The sequence below is a fragment of the Myodes glareolus genome, chromosome 16, assembly GCF_982192425.1.
Source record: "Myodes glareolus chromosome 16, mMyoGla1.1, whole genome shotgun sequence".
In the NCBI taxonomy this organism is placed as follows: Eukaryota; Metazoa; Chordata; class Mammalia; order Rodentia; family Cricetidae; genus Myodes; species Myodes glareolus.
This window is the reverse complement of record NC_142041.1, coordinates 31,416,806-31,436,923: the sequence shown is the minus strand read 5'-3', so window position 1 is coordinate 31,436,923 and position 20,118 is coordinate 31,416,806. Positions and strand designations below refer to the sequence as shown.

At 45.6% G+C, this 20,118-nt stretch overlaps 1 protein-coding gene across 2 annotated transcripts in view; it reads left to right on the top strand.

Annotated features, from left to right (window-relative positions):
* The window catches only part of Reck (reversion inducing cysteine rich protein with kazal motifs), a 68,338-nt gene extending 50,939 nt beyond the window's left edge, over positions 1-17,399 (top strand). For both annotated transcript variants that reach the window (XM_048420231.3, XM_048420232.3), the window contains 8 exons: positions 1,073-1,261; positions 2,804-2,926; positions 4,939-5,110; positions 10,591-10,783; positions 11,888-12,098; positions 13,461-13,534; positions 14,945-15,100; positions 15,868-17,399. In XM_048420231.3, coding sequence (XP_048276188.1) covers positions 1,073-1,261; positions 2,804-2,926; positions 4,939-5,110; positions 10,591-10,783; positions 11,888-12,098; positions 13,461-13,534; positions 14,945-15,100; positions 15,868-16,086 — 1,337 coding nt within the window. In that variant the 3' untranslated portion in view covers positions 16,087-17,399. The remainder of the gene's footprint in view (positions 1-1,072; positions 1,262-2,803; positions 2,927-4,938; positions 5,111-10,590; positions 10,784-11,887; positions 12,099-13,460; positions 13,535-14,944; positions 15,101-15,867) is intronic.
* The last annotated feature ends 2,719 nt before the right edge of the window (positions 17,400-20,118 follow it).

Below are 20,118 nucleotides of genomic sequence, written 5' to 3'. Positions count from 1 at the left end.
AACTGAGTGTGCTGTGTAAAGACCGTCTGCCTGAATAACAATGGCCAGTTCCCGAGAGTGATGAGTCAGCTGAAAGGAGAAGGCGGATGTTGTAAACCTCAGAGTGTCCGCGGACACTGGTAGAGCTTAGCCAGTGTCTTCTTACCTAGAAGACGGACATAGTGACAGTGGTGGTGTCCTGCTCTGTATTATATAACATGCCGGAGTTCCAGGTTGTTTGTTAAGCTCAGAAAGTCCATTTTATGATAGATTAAAAATGCATTATCTAGAAAATGGGTTTCCTTAAGCCCATCTAAATACTCAATATTGAATTTATAGTTGTCTGTTTGTGTTCCGTCACTAAAAATTGTCCTGGTCAAAGTACTCTAAGAAATATTCACTTTATATACTTCATTTAAAACATTTTTATCATTTTTCAAATATGTTTGACCCAAAGAAATAAAAAGCCATGTTTTTGTTGTTTGCTTATTTGTTTGTTTTTTGATAAGATCTCACTACATAGTAGCCCAAGCCATTCTCCTGCTTCAGCCTTCCAAGTTCTGGGAGCAGGTGTGTACTGCTGTGCTTGGCCAAAGCTATGTAGCTTCATAATGTTTTTTGTACTAAACTGTAGTTAACTTTGGAGTACAAGTCCTTAATCACCCATAGAACAAAGAATTTTATTTGAGAAGATATATTTTTTTGTCAGTGAACAAAAGCAGTTCCTTAATTTGGTAAAAGTTCTATAAACGTAATCTTTCAAAATTATTCATTTTTATGTGTTGGGGTGTTTTATCTGCATCTATATATGTGGACTGTGAGTGCTCAGTGCCCAGAGAGGCCAGAAGAGGGTGTTGGATCAACTGGAGTTATAATGGTTGTGAGCCACCACGTGGGTGCTGGAAATTGAGCCTGGGTTCCCTGACAGACAGCTAATGCTCTTAACTGCTGAGCCATCTCTTTAGCTCTGTGACCTAATCTTGCAATCTTTAGTAGATACACACCTAGAAGACTGCTAGTGTGTGTAATATGAAGCACTGTCATAGAACAATACTCTCAGCTCAGTTTTGGTTTTGTCTATATTTTTGTACAGGTTGCAAATTGGGAGAAGCTTCTGACTTCATTGTCCGCCAGGGGACACTGATCCAGGTGCCATCCTCTGCAGGGGAAGTTGGTTGTTACAAGATCTGTTCCTGTGGACAAAGTGGCCTCTTGGAGAACTGTATGGAGATGCACTGTATCGATCTCCAGAAGTCTTGTATTGTTGGAGGAAAAAGAAAAAGTGAGTCTTAAGCATACTTGTATTTGGTCTTACTACAGTCTGAGATTGGTTGTCTTCACTTTGCACAAAGAATATTAGATGAATTCTTGCTAAAGAGTACAATCTATGCATCATATATTCTAGGAAAGGACTTTTCAAACTGTACAGAACACTGTGGGGGGTAGAGGGGTGGGAGGGTATTTTATTTGAAACAGGATCTTATTATCTAACCTAGGCTAGCCTGGAGCTCACCACATAGCCTAGATTGGCTTTGAACCTACAATAATCCTCTGTCTCCTGAGTGATGTTATTCCAGGCAGGCACCACCACAACCAGCAAGGACTAGGACTTCTAAAGAAGTCCTCCCAAGAAGAGCCTGCTGGTTAATCTCAGTGAACTCTGACTGTGTGCCAAGCATAATGCCACATCTTTTTGTTTTGTTTTGTTTTTTGAGACAGGGTTTTTTCTGTGTAGCTATGGCTGTCCTGGAACTAGCTCTTGTAGACCAGGCTGGCCTTGAACTCACAGAGATCCGCCTGCCTCTGCCTCCCGAGTCCTGGGATTAATGGTGTGTGCCACCATCACCCAGCATTTTCTTTTAAACTCCTAAGCAGGTTGCATAATGCCAAGTCTTGACCCACATTATCTCTTAATTAGCTGAGCCTCTCTTTATGTAGTTATTGCTAGCATTGCTACCCCTGCTTCACAGCTGATGCTCATACAGTTGCCCTGCTGGGCACTGGGGCTCAAGCCTACAATCCCAGCACTTGAGAGACTGAGAGGATTGCTCTGAGTCAGCCACCATAGGTGACAGAGTGAACTCCAGGCCAGCCTGATATATATGGGGAAACTTGGATTGGGAGGGGATAATCTGCGGACAATAAATAGTTTCTAAGAATATACTGCTGCCTTTTAGACGTGAGATATCTGTGAGTTTGAGGCCAGCCTGGTCTACATAGCAAGCTCCAGGACAGCCAGGGCTACACAATGAGACCTTGTCTCAAAATAAATATCTTATTTAAGTCCCTAGTTTATGTATTCATAAGAAGAAGTCATCTTTAAATATTGATCTAAAACTTTTGAGGTACTTGGGGATGGTTCATTTGGCAAAGCACTTTGAGACAAACTTGATTTCCCTATACCCCATGTAAAAATGCTGGGCATGGTGGCGTACATGTGTAATCCCAGTGCTGGGAAGGCAGGAACCAACTCTGAAAAGTTGTGCTCTGACGTGCACATTCATACTGTGACACACACATGCATGTAATAGATTTAAGATTTTTTAAACTTTGAAACAAATTTATGTTGTATTCTAGTGTGTGTGTCTCTGTGTATGTCTGTGTATGTCTGTGTATGTCTGTGTATGTCTGTGTATGTGTGCCTGAGCCACAGCCTATCTGTGGACGTCAGAGAACAACCTGGGGGAATTGGTTCTCTCCGTCCACCATAGGTCCTGGGGATTGTATTCAGGCTTGTCTGCAAACTTCTTATCCACAGAGCCATCTCACATTCCTGTAGTCTATTTCTTAGTACATAATATAATTGGTGTTTTCCTTCTTTCAGGTCATGGAACATCCTTCAATATTGACTGCAACGTCTGTTCTTGTTTTGCTGGCAATTTAGTGTGTTTCGGCCGTCCATGCCTCAGTGAGCACAGTTCAGATGATGACCGTAGCACGTTCACAGGTAGCCACAGGCATCCAGAGCCCGTCCTCCAGGGGCCATCATTCCTTGCGCTCATCTTTCTTCTAGGCATTGCAAGAATTGCCCTAACTGCAAATGTACATAGTAATATCAGTGTCAAATCTGAGTGCAATATGTCATCCTCTCTGACTCTCTGCTTCCCTATGTTTGTAAAGGAGCCCATATGCAGCCCTATTGAGGCAGTCTTAGGTGTCCTTGTACTATCTAAGTTTGTTTCTCATCTGGTTCTTTCCAGCCTTCCTCATACACTGTTTGCATAGGCTCCCACAAACAATACCCGGCACTGCTTTCTCGACTTTACAGTACTTGAGAATATGGTGTTGGGCTGACACAAGCGCCTACAGATGCAAAACCTGGAGGACCTTTCTCCTTTGAAGCAGCCGCTGTAGTGGTATCAGCACTGTTCTCTGGTCTCCTGGTGTCTGCCTTTCCCCAGAACTGACATACCTTTGGTTCCCAGTAAAATGGCATTGGTATTAGGTAGCTCTGCTTGTCCCCATTCTCACCAGTGTAATGGCAGCTCGATTCCTTCTCAGAGGTTGATAGAACACTGTGGGGAAGAAAGACAAGAGGATTTACTAGCCTTGTGCCAGCCCATCAGAAATAAAAAGGAAAAAGCCCTACAGAGTGGTGAGGGCAACAACAGAAGTAGACATGCAGTGTGCCCCACCCCCTGCTGCCATGAGTTCTGTGAGCGCCTTGCTCCTGCAGCTGTTGCCTCTCAGCAGCTCCTGCTCCTCACTGCTCCCTGTCTGCTGTTCATTCTGTCTGGAGAAGCCACAGTAGGATGTGGGAATAGGGAGTGGACTAAAGACTTGGAAATCATTTATTATTTATTATAAATAACATCTAAAAGTGTTTCTGCAAGGACCCATGTTTTCTGTGGTCCCTGCCATTCTGCAGTAACCCAAAAAATACCAGTTTAACTGGCAGACTCTAAGGGATTCCACTAGCCCAAAACTGTACCAGATATTTTTGTGACTTAGTGTCCCAGTATAAACATGAATTAGAGAAAGCACTCATAAAATTTTATCTTTTAACATTCAGGAAATTCCCAAGCTAGACTTCAGTTACTTGATTTCCAAGTATGATCAGTAAAGTGGCAGATCAGGAAAATGAACCTTATCGTTTCTGCCTATAGCCCTCTCTGCCTGGGTCAGTGTTGGAGACACCCTTCTCTCTGCCTGGATCCATGTTGGAGACAACCATTAAGTGTAACATGAGGGCCGGCTTGTTGGGGTATCTGTTCCTGCCTGGTACTCCACAGCCGGCAAGTCCCAGAGAAAATCAATCACACAGAGATCTCTGTAAGTTATAAACTGATTGGCCCATTAGCTCAGTCTACTTATTAGCTCTTATAACATATGTTACCCCATTATCCTTATCTACGTTAGCCATATGGCTTGGTACCTTTTCCAGCTGTCAGCTCACATGTTGCTGCTTCGGTGGTCTGGGCAGGAGTGGCAGAGGGAGCTTCCTGCCTCCCAGAATTCTCCTGTTCTCATTGCATCACCTTACTTCCAGTCTGGTTTTCCCGCCTATACTTCCTGCCTGGCCAATCAGCATTTATTTAAAATATGATTGACAGATTACAGACAATTCTCCCGCACCAATTAAGTAGCAGTGAAAACGACAAAAGAAGTGCCATCTTGCAGAGAAATAACTTTATGTAATAAATATAGAACTTTACTCTCTTTAAGTCTCTATCAGAACCAGATAAGATGGCACACACCTTAGACCCCAGCACTGGAGAGGCTTAGACAGGTGGAGGTCTTAAGTTTGAGGCCAGCCTGGTCTACATGGTGAGACACTGTCAAAAAAAAAACTGTTTTAGGGTTCAGGGATTGTGGGAGAGATTTGTCTTGTTTTGCTTTTGTTTTTTCCTGAGTTTATGTACAATTCCATTTTAACATGATTTGTTAGTGGTTTGCCTTCATCAAGACATATAGAAAGGGGTATGTGTGCTCATTTTTGAGTCTGTTTCCTCCCTTCAGGTCTGCCCTGTAACTGTGCTGATCAGTTTGTCCCAGTGTGTGCACAGAATGGACGCACTTACCCCAGTGCCTGCATTGCCCGCTGTGTAGGTCTCCAAGATCATCAGTTTGAGTTTGGACCTTGTGTCTCCAAGGATCCCTGTAATCCTAACCTCTGCCCAAAAAGCCAAAGGTAAGTTAAATGCTACTGCTTTTCTTCAGCCAAAGACTAGTGCGTATCAAGTCTCTGATGTTCATGCCCCACACGATGAGAGTGCAAAGGGGGGTGAAGCAGTCTGGCTCACGTGTGTAGTCCCAGCACTTGGGGTACTAAAGCTGGAGAGTTCTGGGTTCAAGGTCATACTGTGCTACATGCTGAGAAAGAAAGGCAAAGTTACTGCTGTCTGGAGAGAAAGAGCTGCCCAGAACTCCCTGGCTGCACGATTGGCAGTGCAGATGTAGGAGCAATTGATGCAGTTGAGGCAGGAAGGCCTCAGAGGCACTCAGACACATGCCGCGTGAATGGGTCCCTGAAGAGCAGGAGGGCTGGGAGGAAAGCTGGTGTGGTGGCTGCAGATGGCAACAGGAGAAGAAGTGTATGCCGGGAGCTCCAGGGGTGCTGTAAGGCTGAAACAGAGGAGGGCAATGGCAGGCAGCAAAATGCTCAAGGATGCATTCTTATTAGCTATTCACGGCTTCTACTACAGCACTCATTGTAGGAATGAGACGTGAGAAATCTCAGGAGGTGCAGCTTTACATTACTTGATATTTTTGGACTTGGACTCCCTTCTCTGTAGTCTCACCAAGCCAGATGACAGTGACCTGGCCTTGATGGACTTCTGCACTGTGTGGTCCGCGGGCCAGTGTGGCGGACTTAGATTTCAGCCTTCTGGACCTGTACTGTTTCACCTCTGGGACTTGAGCAGGCCTCGCTCATCCCAGAGTCACAGCTGCTCCTGATGCAGGAGTTTATGCAGAAAGTTGCTTCTTCCTCTTGGAAACTCCGGCACAGAATAAAAGGGGAGACTTCCCTATGCAGTGAAGTGGCAAAGGTTCAGCCACATTTCTGTTGAAGTTCTTTGTCTAGTTTCACTGGTGTTGCCATGATAAAGCACCCTGAGCACAGAAGCAGTTTTGAGAAGAAAAGGGTTTGTTTTGGCTCAGAGTTCCAGGTTATAGTCCATTACTGCAAGGAAACCCAGACAAGAACTTAAGGCACCAATGCGTGGACAAGAGCAGAGGGAATAACTGTCCGCACTGCCCGCTTGCGGCTCCTTAGATCCAGTTCCACTGTTCAGGGTCCAGTGCATGAAATGGTGCTGTCCACACTCGAGGTTTGTCTTTCCACCGTAACTAACGGTCAAGACAGTTTCCACAGATATGGCCAGAGGCCAGCATGTTCTAGGTCATTCCTCTTCCAGGTGATTCTTGGTTGTGTCAGGTTGGAAGGAAAAACCAGCATCATCACATCCATACAACAGAAACAAAACCGAGAGTTTACTGATTGCCATCCTGAACAAAGTTGTCTTGCTTTTACATCTCCAAATAAAGAGGCCTTTCTGCATAGATGGCCAATATAAAGGAAAGTTGGGGGGCTGGAGAGATGGCTCAGAGGTTAAGAGCACTGACTGCTCTTTCAGAGATCCTGAGTTCAATTTCCAGCAACCACATGGTAGCTCACAACCATCTATAATGAGATCTGGTGCCCTCTTCTGGCCTGCAGGTATACATTTAGGCAGAACACTGTTTACATAATTAATAAATCTTTTAAAAAAAGAAAAGAAAACATTTTTTAAATTTAGCTACATGAAAATCACGAATTTCTTTTGGCATGGCAGAGCAGAGAAAGAGCCCTGACAAATCAGTGTGAAGAATATCATCTTCCTGTGAACACTGATGATCAATAATAATGCAGTTTCTCTCCACCCTATCAGCCTCTCTGCCAACACAACAGTCCAGATCAGACCAAATCAAACCTAGAAAAGGCCTAGGTTTAATGGATACGATGCTACCTGATGATTTTCCAGCCCCTCAGAGAGGAGACAGGAAAGGAAGACTGGAAACCACGTGTCTGTTTTCCGGGGGGCAGTTTAAATACCCTGTGGGAGTGGTCTTGAGTATCTCTGGGGGAGGGAGGGTATTCATTTTGTGGGCTTTATTCGAGATGTGGCTGTGTTTGAAGAGAGATGGGGGAGGGGCTTGGTGTGGAACTTCCACCAAAACATCCCAGACTCTTTGGGCAAACGGATGTCAGGGGCTGGGGTGAGGCTTCCACCAGAACAAATAGCTCCATAGAAAATAATGTGCCAAGGAAATAAACACAAAAAGAAATAGAAGTGGTTCTTTAACATCTGGGGTTGGTGGTTTGAATAGATGTGGCCGCATAGACTCATGTGTTTGAATTGTTGACCTATAGGGAGTGGCACTATTAGGAGATGTGGGCTTGTTGGAGAAAGTGTACCATTGTGGGGATAGACTCTGAGGTCTCGTATATGCTCACGTTCACTTCCTGTTGCCTATAGATCAATATGTAGAACTCTCATCTTTTCCAGCACCATGTCTGTCTGTACACTGCCATGTGCCACCATGATGATAATGGACTAAACCTCTGAAACTGTGAGCCAGCCCCAATTAAATGTCTTTCTTTATAAGAGTTGCCATGGTTATGGTGTCTCTCTTTTTTTTAACCTCTTATTTTTTTTTTATGTGCATTAGTGTGAAGGGGACAGATCTTGTGGAACTGCATTTTCAGACAGTTGTAAGCTGCCATGTGGGTGCTGGGAATTGAACCTGGGTCCTCTGGAAGAACAATCAGTGCTCTTAACCACTGACCCATATCTCCAGTCCCGTTACGGCGTCTCTTCACAACAGTAGACCCTAACTAAGACGGGGGAGAATGAGGCTCTTTTTTTTTTCTTCTTCCTGGTTAAAACGGGGATGGGAATGTGTTTCTTTATTAAAGTTTAAGTAACTCTATTGTATACAAATCACCAAAATCCAGTCCTTTTGTATAGTAGAAGGTAAATTGGCACGCTCAGCAGGTTGCCCCAATAGCCATTCCATAGAGACTTGGGATCCTCTTGCAGTGGCTCTGCCATCTCTACAACTCCACCAGCCTTTATACACTCTGCTTCTGGCTAGCAGATATGAGAAGGGAGGTGATGGAGGACTTTCTTAAGAAGCCTTCATGAGCCACCTAAGGAGGTGACATCATGGTTGCTACTGCCAGCTGCATTCCACTGTCTAGAGGCTAAGTCACTTGGCCTCACCCAGCTACCAGGAGGACCAAAGAATGCAAACTAGATATATAATTCAAAGAAGACTACGTGAATTTTATGAACATACAGCCAGTTAGCACCAACTTTTAATCTTCCTCATATTGCCAGAAATGTAAATTAAATTAAAATTATAATTGTGTGCCACCTTGAGTCTATTGGAATGGCAAAGAGATGACAACACAGATTTAGAAAACAGATGCTATCATGTAAGGGGCTGGGAGAGGGTTAGTACATTCTCTCTTGGGGGCAGTTTGGCCCAAACCTGTTTCATTGTTATTATTTTAAAATTGTATGTGGATGAGTGTTTTGCCTGCTTGAATATCTATGTACCATGTGTTTACAGTGCCCTCAGATGCCAGAGGAGGGCATCAGGTCTGGAACTGGAATTACAGCATCTTGTGGGTTACCATGTGGGTGCTGGGAATTGAACAAGGTTCCTCTGAAGAGAAGTCTCTAACCACTGAGCCAGCTCTTCAGCCTCCAAGCCAGTTTTCAATGCACAGATTGGGCTCAGAATGTAACTGAGTGGTAGAGCCCTTGCCTAGCACGAGTAAGACTCTGAGTTCAATTCCCAGCACCAAAAATGAGAAAGGGAGGGAGGGAGGGAGGGAGGGAGGGAGGGAGGGAGGGAGGGAGGGAGGGAGGAAGAAGAAAAGGAAAAAGGAAAAAACACATTCCCTTTGGATCACTATCTGCAAAGGTTCTTACCTGTGTGAAATATCTCTGGAAGAAAAAGGAAAGCATAGCTGAGAATGGCTGCTTCTAGGAAAGGGAGCCCAGTGTGGAACCTGAGGTGTGGAGAGGAAGCTCATTTGCACAATGCCATTACACCTTTTCTTTTTATCCAAGGGTTTGTGCTATCTGTTCAAAGCAATAATTTTGGTTTGGTTTTTTTTTTAAAGAAAAGTTTATATTCCTTCAGATATCTACTGAAACACCACACATTTTTCTAAACATTAGGACACAACATGAATCAAGACAGACTATCACTACTTTGATCATTTTACTTAAATTTGCCCCCCAGATTCTCAGATTTTTCCTGTGATCCTCTTATTTCTGTAAGAAAGTTCTTGGGGTGTGTATGGTATATGTGTATATATGTGTGCTTGTGAGTGTGGACATGCATGCCACAGGAGACTTTCAGGAGTTGGTTTTTTATTCTATCTTGTTTGAGATGAGGTCTCTCTCATTGCTTCTGTGACTATTTTGTGTACTTCAGGTGCTCTGGGAAAACCTCCTGTTTCAGCCTACCGTGTGTCTGTAGGAGGGCTGGGACCGCAGGTGTGTGTGTGTGTGTGTGTGTGTGTGTGTGTGTGCTGCCACACCTCCCATGTGTCTGTAGGAGGGCAGGAACCGCAGGTGTGTGTGCTGCCACACCTCCCGTGTGTCTGTAGGAGGGCTGGGACCGCAGGTGTGTGCGTGTGTGTGTGCTGCCACACCTCCCGTGTGTCTGGAGGAGGGCAAGGACCGCAGGAGTGTGCTGCCACAGCTGTCTTTGGTGTGGGCTCTGGATCAAGATCAGGCCATCAGGCTTGTGTAGCATGTGCTTCTGCCCCTGGGCACCCGCATCAGCCCCAGCCCTCTTGTTTCTATATACGCAACTTGATCCGTTTCTTTTCTCTCTAGATTGCCAAGTGTTCTCCAGTACCCTTGGCTCTCATACCTTCCTTGTCAGGTGCCATTCTAGAAAGGCCTTGCTTCTGTGGCATCCTCTCAGTGCAGAAGCACCCAGCATCAACCCTCCTATCTAGGAGGCACAGCAGCCTGAATTTTTAGTAAGAAAAGTGAAGCCTTTCTTAAGATAGACTTCTGCTAATCAAGCTAAAATTAGGTACCTAGCTAAGTGTGGTGTCATACTCCTTTAAACCCACATTCAGAAGGCAGGCAGATCTTTGTGAGTTTTAAGGTCAGCCTGGTAAGTATAGGAAGTTGTTGTAGTAAGACCTAAAGAACTGAAGCATCTGGAAGTGATCTGTTGTTATTGACTATGACCTCAGTGCTGGACCCCACCCACTGTTGGACTCACATCAGGACTTCTACTCCTTGTATGAGTCCCCAGCTTTTACCCTCTATTTTACCACCCCACTCTCATCCCCACATACCCCTCCCCACTCCATATCCTGGAACCCACCTCATGTCTGTGGCTGTTCCGTCGGCCTAGCCTGCTTGTTTCCTCCTTACCCACCAGGCTCCAGTTAGAACACCCGCTCTGTGTGTCCCCATTTGTTCCCTCTGAGCAGTGTGTCTGCCATGTTCTATTCTAACTGCCCTTTTCATACACTCCATTGACCCTGTCTCTCTCCTTGGCTTCCTGTGCCACCCACATCCAGGACTTTGTTGCCCCCACCACAGTCCTCCATGCTCTGTTCACCGGCTGGCTTTCATCGTTTTTCAGATGTGTGCCAAAACCACAAGTTTGCCTGACGACCTTCGATACATTTGGCTGTAGCCAATATGAGTGTGTGCACAGACAGCTCACCTGTGAGCAGGTCCGAGATCCTGTGTGTGACACAGAGCACGTGGAGCACAGCAATCTCTGCACACTGTACCAAAGAGGAAAGAGCCTCTCTTACAGAGGCCCCTGCCAGGTATGTCTCAGCTGCCAAATCACGTATGCCATGACCTTTCCAGACCACAGAGTGCGTCCTCTGCTGAGAAAGGAGTAGTGTGGCTCTGAGGAGGAAGGTAGAAGCAAGTGGACCCTGGCTTCAAGTCACTCCTAGGGAAAGACTAAGGCTTTGCACCCGGTTCGGTCACTGTCATTTATTTGTCCACAGTTTTGTAGGCTGCCATAAAAAACAAATCAGGAAAAGAAGTGATCACCCCACTTGTGCCCCCACTTCCTACTTCCCACCTTCTACCTCCCGCTGTGTTTAAGTAAGATGAAAATCTCTAAGACTTGTTTCACACAGGCCTAACTCAGTCTTTTAGGTTTGTAGAATCTAGCTTCCAGGACAGCCTCCTTGGAGCTCCTCACCACCTTCCTGGTTCTTGCTGACCCCTCTGCTGGAAGACTCCCATCTTTGCACCCAGCATCACTTGCCTGCAAGCCACTAATACTGGACATGTTCTCCGTCCATGGTAGAGAAAGTCCCTTCAACTTGTCTGGCTACTGTTTCCTCTTGGAGCTGGTGTCCCGCTCACAGACACCTTCTGCTCTAACCACCCCCTTCTCTTCATCCTTGCTCAGGCTTCTCGGCTCTAGGGTGTTTCTGAGGTCTCACTGCCTAGCAGGTACAGAGTGCGTCTGCTCTGCTCATCTCTCTGCCGTCCTCCCATCCTACACCCAGCATGAAGAGCCGTCTTTTTTTTTTTAATTGATTTTATTGAGCCCTACATTTTTCTCTGCTTTTTCTTTCCCTCCCTTTCTCTCCCTCCCCTTCAGCCATCATCCTTGGTCCCCATGCTCCCAATTTACTCAGGAGAGAAGAGCATTCTTTTTATCCAGGTGACTACTAAGAGAAGTCTGGGTGAAGGACTGGCAGAGGGATATTTTTGTCTTGTTTCTGTTTCAGAATGAGCACCCAAGTTTCAAAGGCTTTCCAACCTGAGCCAGCCCGTTATGAATTCCACCTCCAGGGCTTTAGAGGCTCCCCACAACTTAGACCTGTGTCTTTTCACTTCCTAACCACAGTGAGGTCACTCTGTGCTTACTGGAGTTTCCCGGCTAAGAGTTACTTGTCCTTCCTCAGCCCTTCTGCAGAGCCACCGAGCCTGTCTGTGGGCACAACGGCGAGACCTACAGCAGTGTGTGTGCCGCCTACTCAGACCGTGTGGCAGTGGACTACTATGGGCCCTGCCAGGCTGTCGGGGTCCTCTCTGAACATAGTGCTGTGGCCGAGTGTGCTGCAGTGAAGTGTCCTTCTCTCTCAGCTATAGGCTGCAAACCCATCATTCCCCCTGGTAAGCTGGAGGTGTTGGGGGCAGGGGTGGGACCAGAAAGATTTGCTGACCCACCCCCAGAACATGAGCTCTGAGAAGAGAGTTGAGCAGCCTGTAAACTTGGAAAAGTCGTAATCCCAGCATTCGGGGCTGAGACAGTATAAGACCTTGTCCAGAAAAATAATATGTTAAAGAGACCTACATGCCAGTTATTCTGAACTAATTCCAAAGCTATGGACTGCCTTAGTGCTTGCTCTACTGACATCAGAACAACATGGAGAACTGCCTCCGAGGGACTTGTATTCAAATCCTAGCACCAATACAGTGGCTCACAGCCATCTGTACTACAGTTCTAGGGGATCCTATGTCTTCTTCTGACCTCCTCATGCACCAAGTGCACACATGGCACACATACATACATGCAGGCAAAACACATAAAATAAAATGAATGGATCTATTTTTAAAATTAAAAAGAAAACAACAGCTTTTTTTCTATCAAAATCTTACATCAGGCATCAATAAGCAGGAAAAGTAGCATTTAAATAAAAAAATTAGGATTACTGGGTTAAATGCTGGGTTTACTTATTTTAAAATACCTGAACAATTGACTAGTAGTTGAATGGATGGTTGAAGTGTTTTGATGAACACAAACATTTGTAATTGAGAGAAGCAAAGAGAGTTGACTTAATTGTGCAACCAGAAGGCTCTGTTCACACAGACAGCTGTGAGTATAGTGTCGTGGACAGTGGACAGTAAACTTTTGCCCATCAGTGAGACACGCAGTAGAAGAGCCTTCATTCCAGACCTGCACACACAGGCTGCCCTGGGTCTTCCAGATCTCCCTCTGTAGCTCAGATTCAGCCTCCACTATGTTTAGGACATTCTTTTAAGCACCAGGGACCCAGCAGTTAACAAACAAAACCTCTTCTCTCCTGGACACCATATCCATAGAAGGAACATAAGGCTCCTTGCAGATCCAAACTGCCAAGTCAGAATTGCCTGATGGAGTGAAGAGATGGTAAACTCTGTTAAATGTGGCAGGAGACTTTACTATTTCGTCCCTCGCTATGGTAGTTTGGAAAATTACATGTGAAGCTAGCACTCGGAACTCCTGGAGCTCCCTTGTACAGACAGAACATTGAAGGCCCAGCACAAGTTTCTGAGCAGGACCAGAGCATGAGATGAGAAGCGGGCGGGTCTGGTGTGCTGTTGTCCGCAGCCTCCCTACCCGAGCATTGCCCACCAGAGGAGGGTGTCAGGATGGAGGGATGGCTTTAGGATCCTGGGTTGGTCATCAGGAAGGACAGGTGAAGGCCACTTCACCAGTCATTTTGGATTCTCCTTGCTTTAATTCTGAACTCACAAAAATGATTTCTGTTACAGGTGCTTGTTGCCCATTATGTGCCGGAATGTTACGGGTTTTATTTGACAAAGTAAAACTGGACACTATTGCTAAGGTAAATTGCTCCATATGCTAGGTACTGTTGAAAGCACATTGCTAAACTCAGGAATGCTGGAGAGTAGAATGTATTGTCCCTGTATATAGATAAAGAACCTGAGGCCATACAGATCATAATAGAACAAGGGTTGACACCCAGAGTAGCTGACCTCTGCTCCTCCCTGCCACGTGCTTTCTTAGGAAAAGTCTCTGCCAGCTCAAAGAGCATGGTCAAGGCCAGGTTGGCAAGCAGTAGTAGAAATCCAGATGGTCTCTGTACCCATCGTCATCCCATTCCCCTAGGAGCTACCTTCCCTGTCTGTCTTTCCTTTTCCTGCTGCACCCTTTTGGGAGCCAAGACTTTAGTGATGTAATAGGCAGAAAACTTGCCACTACCTAGAGGACCCTTCCTGTCTGTTGTCACCTGTTTCCACGGGACTTTGCCTCCCTCCAGTTCAGAACAGGCGCTTTCTGAGAAGTGCTTACAGGACTGGAGAAGCAGCTCAGTTGGGTGCTTTCCTCTGTCACTTCTGCCTTGTGTTAGAGACAGGATCTCTCTCATTCAGCCAGACTGCCTGGCAAGCAAGCCCCGGGGGTCTTCCTGTCTCTACCTCTTCAGTGCTGAGATTGTAAGCATGTCCCACCACATGCAGAATTCTTACATTTTTACGTGAGTTCTGAGATTCAGACCCAGGTCCTCGGCAAGTTCCTAGCCAATGACAGACCTTGTCTTAGAAGAACAAGAAGATGGCTCAGTGGTATAGCGCTCATGCAGAGCACTTCTGCCCCTTCTGAAGACTCAGATTCAGTTCCCAGCACCCACATCAGGCAGCTCACAGCCACCTGTAGCTCCAGCCTCCGTGGTACCTGCACACATGCACATATACCCATCCAAGATATACCTACAAATAATTATTTTTTTTTAATTTTTTTGAGACAGGTTTTAGCCCTGACTGCCTCGAACTCACAGAGATTCTCTGCCTCCCAAGTACTGGGATTAAAGGTGTGCACTACTACCACCACTAGCATAGACAGAGTTCAAGGCTGTCATCAGTTACTTAGGACCCTATTTCAAACACAGAAAGGGCCTAAATAAATAGACAGCACTTCTGAGCTGCGTATGCTGATACAGGATTACCATGGAGCTAGCAAGGCTGAGGCAAGAGGATTATGAGTTTAAAGCTAGCCTGATCTATACAGCAAGACCCTGCTCAAACCAAAATACTTCTGGTGGGGGTTAATTTTGACTGCAAAACTCAGTAGATAGCCCAAACTCCATTCACTGGTCATTGGGTGACAGGATTCTGACCAGCAGAGCCAAACTTGGTGCTGAGCGCCAGTCAAAGAGCCTCTTCAGCTGCAGCTGAAGCAGACGGAGTAGCCTAGGCGGCAAGAGGGTTTCTCCTCAGGTCTTGGAAATGTCTCCTAGGTGACCAACAAGAAGCCAGTAACAGTTCTGGAGATTCTTCAGAAGATCCGCATGCACGTGTCTGTCCCACAGTGTGATGTGTTTGGATACCTGAGCATCGAATCAGAAATTGTGATCCTGATTATTCCTGTCGACCACTATCCTAAAGCTTTGCAGGTTTGACACACATTCTGAAGCCATTTGTCAATTTAGAGTTTGTTGAACTTACAATGGGGATGGGGGTTGCCAAACCAGGGCTGGGAAAGGACCAAGAGGTGAGGAAACGGGAGCACTTTGGAAAGAGCAAGGCAGCCTCCGATGGCTGGGTCTGTTCTGGGGCCTGAGACTGGGCACACTAAGTCCACCCCACCCTTGTGCAAGTGAGGCAGCCAAGGCCTGAGGAGTAGGACACTGGCATGGCCAGGCAGTGACCAAGCCAAAGCCTCTGGTCTCTGGAGTAGGATCCATCAGAGGCAGTCTCCAGGGCCCTAAGTCCTTCCTTGCAGATCAGGGTGCCCTGGAACCTCACTCTGTAGGCCCAAGTTTCGGTAAAAAGTAGTGAAGACTCCCGGGAAGGGTGAATGGGAGCAGTTCCAGCTGCCTCATCCCAACCCTGTTTCCATCCCCTGCTGTAGAGCAGCAGTGAAAGCATCCCTATGGCTGTGTCTAACTGGTCACTGTCTCTAGAGGTGGGCAGTGGATGCTATGGTACTGTGCAGCACCAAAAATGGTTGACTGACTAGGGTAGTGGACATGAAGTTTTTGATTTCCATTAATGCCCTTACATGTGTGTAGTAAGTTAAGGCCTGGACCTAACCTGACTACACGGTAAAGGAAAAGAAACTGTGCTGTCTCTGTGGTCTTTCTACTTTTGACATGTGCTTGGAATTTGCTTGACTGGACCTTTTCTGAGGTTTTCTAGTGAAAGAATCTTTCTCTTGCAGATTGAGGCCTGCAATAAGGAAGCAGAGAAAATCGAGTCCCTCATCAACTCCGACAGCCCCACTCTGGCGTCCCATGTCCCCCTCTCAGCCCTTATCATTTCCCAGGTGCAGGTCTCCAGAAGCCTTCCATCCTCTGCTGCTGGGGGCAGGTCTCCCTGCCCCTCCCTGCTCCTCTTTAACCTGGGCCTCACTGTGTACCTGCTCTGGACTCGTCCCTGACTGCCCACAAAAACTACAAAGCCTTCCTTGACTCGGCCGTCCCACCTTTTGAAAGACATCAGGACTGCTAGCTGGTGGCCGAGCAAGAACACGTGTCACCTCTTAGCCCTACACAGTATTTTTTTAATCTGCCAATGTTAGAGGTTTTACCTTGATTCTAAAATGATAAACTAGGCTCCCCCAGTATGATGGAATCTCTTGCTGGTGGGCCGCTGGGTTACAGTTTACATTTTGCTCAGTAGATGAGTCCGCTTCTCCAAAGGAAATTTACCGTCACTGATGAATGAGACGGTCGCTTTAGGAGCCCCCTTTTCGTGTCCTAGAGGCGTCAGAGTTCCTGTAAGGCTGGGGCTGTGCTGTGCTTGTTTCTGTGTCTAGAGCTGAGGGCTCAGTGGAAAGCCACTTCTATGGTGGTGTGGAAGGAGAGAGCTCTGACCTGATCACAGGCTGCTTCCATGGAAAGGTAAGGCAGGACTCTCATGCACTTAGCAAAGGCAACATGTAACACTCACGTACCTGCCTTGCAGGTGGTCCTCTCAGTCGTTGCCAGTTAGTGCCTGTGAATGGGGGCAGCCCCGCTCATCCGAGCATCTGTGTCGTGCAGTTTTATATTAGCCTCTCGTCAGTACTCACCAAGTTCAGAGACTTTAAACCAACTGCTGCTGCTATATAATTGCCAAAAAGTAAGATAATTAGTCGTTCATGTAAATAGTACATGATTTCTTAATTTTATTATGAAGAAGGTGAATAGCCATATTTGTAAAATGACAATCATATGTGTTAGCCCCATACTTTCCGTTCATGAAGACACATTTGCTTTTTGTGGTGTGCACAGTATGGATAAATGTCTGTCTTTCTTTTTATATAGAATTATAAAGAATGTGGTTTATATATTTAAAATGTCAGACTAAGTATTAAAATGTTTGCATGTTGTCTAAGAAATTGGATATTTTGAATGTTTCACAGTTTGAAATAAGCTATTATTGTAATACTTCTTGTTTGTATGCACCTGAACTTAGAGTTTTACATGAAGTATTTTTCAGTGTTACATGTACCCTCTGAAATATAGCAATATGCTTATTATACCAAAATGTTGTTGAAAAGTAGGCACTTAAAGCTTTCAGAGGATCTCAGTGCTGATGTTAATGTAGCCTCTGTTGCAATTGCCTATTTCTGTCTAAATGTCTTCAACATACTAGACTATATTGTATATATATATTCTATATATAGTATATTATACATACTATACTATATATAGTATACAGCAATATGCTAGAAAGCTTCTCTATTTTAATAAAAGTAATTTTATATGATCATGTGTATTTCCAGGTAATGTGAACATTCAGATTGAAACTGTTTCTCACCCTCAAGTGAGTTGTGTCTTTACTGTACAGTGGGAAGTTCTGGAGTGACATCATCCCAAGCCAAGTCCTCTGGGGGAGTGAAACAATTGTGTTGAACACCCAGCACATCCAGAGGGCAGGCAGTGGTAGGATCAGGTGCAGATTCCAACTTTAGCTGTTCCAGGACAGAAACAGATAGGCAGGTCTGTTCCATTGGCCTCGTATTCCAGGTCCAGGGTGTATTTGGGGCAGATGATCCTGAAGTGTTGGGGACAGAGCAAGTCATGAAGAGCTAACCTCAGCTACTTAGGCTAAGTTCGTGAACCTGACATGTTTGTTACTCATCCACTACATCTGCTGTAGTTCTCCCCACACCGACTATACCCCAGCTCCATCCCTGTGTCCTCACTGAAGGGAGAAGAGACAGAACCATGAGTTGCCTTCAAGGCTCTACTCACAAGTCTCAGTCGTTTCTGCCTGCAGTTTAGTGGCCAAAGCAAGTCAGGTGACTGCTCCTGAGCAGAAATTATGGGTGGGGATGTAAAGTATTTCAGTGGTGCCGTATGTGCCGGGGGGGGGGGGGGCTGATGAGTACTTTGATTGATGCAGTTTACCACTGCATGAGAACAGTGTTCATGAGAACAGAACAAGAGCCAGGTCTGACTGAGGTTTTTATTAGGAAAGCAGGAATACTATGGTCTGGGAAGGAAGTCAGTGGTTGGGTTTGGGTGAGGGAATGTATGAATGAGAGATCTGAAGTTGGTCCTGTTCTGGGATTGTAATCACAAGAACCCCCAAATGGTGATAGAAACGGGTTAGCTTGGGGGCTAATGTCCTCCAAGGTCCTGATGCTAAAGTGGACATCCTAACTGCTTGTGCTAAATCATAGTGGCTTCCCAGCACCCAAGCAAGTGCAGCTGTTGCTGAAAGTCCCCCTCCCCTGCCCCAGCGGTGGTCTAGACGTCCGTCCGCAGGCAGAGGACTAAGCTGAAGTAGAGATTCCTGGGCCCTGGAGTTTACCTGCAGGAGGAAGACAGGGGTTGAGAGAAAGATCTGTCTTCCATCTATAACATGAGTGATGCAGCCATGTCCGTAGACCTTCAGTGTTCTAAGCATGAAGAAAGGCAACAAGCTACAGTGACTCCCTTTTATCACCTATGGCTTTATGGATAAGAACTACTTATCAGAAATTTCTCCACATCCATCCATTGCTTCTGTGGCCAAGATGAGATCAGACTCCCACGCTACACTAGTTACTGGCCGAGGGGAGCAAGGCCATAATTGACTTAGTCCAGGAGCTGCACCACTGCCAAAGCCAAGCCAAACATGGCAGTGCAGGTAAGTTAAATGGCAAAGGGCTCTTGCTTTGGCCATAAACCGCACTTCACTTCAATACCTGGCCTCTGAAGCTTCTACTTACTAGAGTCTTGATATGAGAACACTTTTATTTTCTTTTTCCCAAGAAGGAAGTGACCATTCTGGCTCTGCTGTGTACACTTCCATTTCCAGACAAGACGTAGACTCCACACATCGCCTCTTATTCCACAGCCTCACTTCAGTCCTCAGGGCTCTCTGCTGTTTCAGGAAATCCAGTCCCAGTTACAAGTGCCTGGGAGGTGAAGGCAAGAATGTCAGAAGAACCCACTCGTACTTTTTTATAAATGTAATTTTTACACATATATTTTGTGTGTGTGTATGTTTGGGTGTAAATATGCCATGCCTCACACGTGGAGAGGACAGCTTGTGTGAGTTGGTTCTCTCTCTACCAAGTGGGATCCAAGGAATGTATATGTGAAGATATTTCTTGTTATTATATCATCTTTATTCCTTAGTTTTTGTTTGGTCATGATGAATTATTCCATTAATGCACAGCTAGATATAATTTGTGATATTTGCTTAAAATTTTGATGTTCATATTTGTAAGTGATGTTTATTAAATTAATGAGGTAGATTTTACATTCTTTAGAAGATTAACTATAATCAGCCCACTATATCTACAGGTTCCACATCCATGGATTCAATGGATCATAGATTAAAAAATTATATTCTTTGGCTGGTAAGATGGCTGAGTAGGTAAAGGCATTTGCCGCTCAAACCTGACTACCTAAGGTCAATTCCTGTAAACCACATAAAAGCAAAAGGACAAAACTAACACTGCAGAGTTGTACTCTGGCCTCTGCACATGTGCTGTGACATGCACATCGTGGCACACACATATACACACCCCCCACACATACATGTGGTGATACCTTATTTGTACAATTAAAGCTTGCCTGAAGATCAGAGGACTGAGCTAGTCACTAGCTCACCACAGAGATCTGGAGGTCTGTACAGACAGACAGGAAGTGATATGGCTGGGCGGAGAGAGGAAGCAATAAAGCAGGAGGAGACAGGAGCTCAGTCTCTTTTCCACCAGAAAGTTGAGTAGGTAAGGTGACTATGGCTTGCTCCTTCGTCTCTCTAACATCTCAGCAGTTTTCCCTACATCTGACTCTGGACTTTTATTATGAAGACCCAGTAGAACTCGTTCTACATATTGGCACCCAACTGCTTGCCTGTGGCTTTGCAGCTCTGGGCACAGACCAGAGCTGCAAGCGGAGCTCCTTCTGGAGTCATCACCCAGCTGGCCAGGTTCTTTTCTCTTCTTCCCTAAGACTCTAAGCAAGTTTGGAATTTGTTGTAGCTTCTC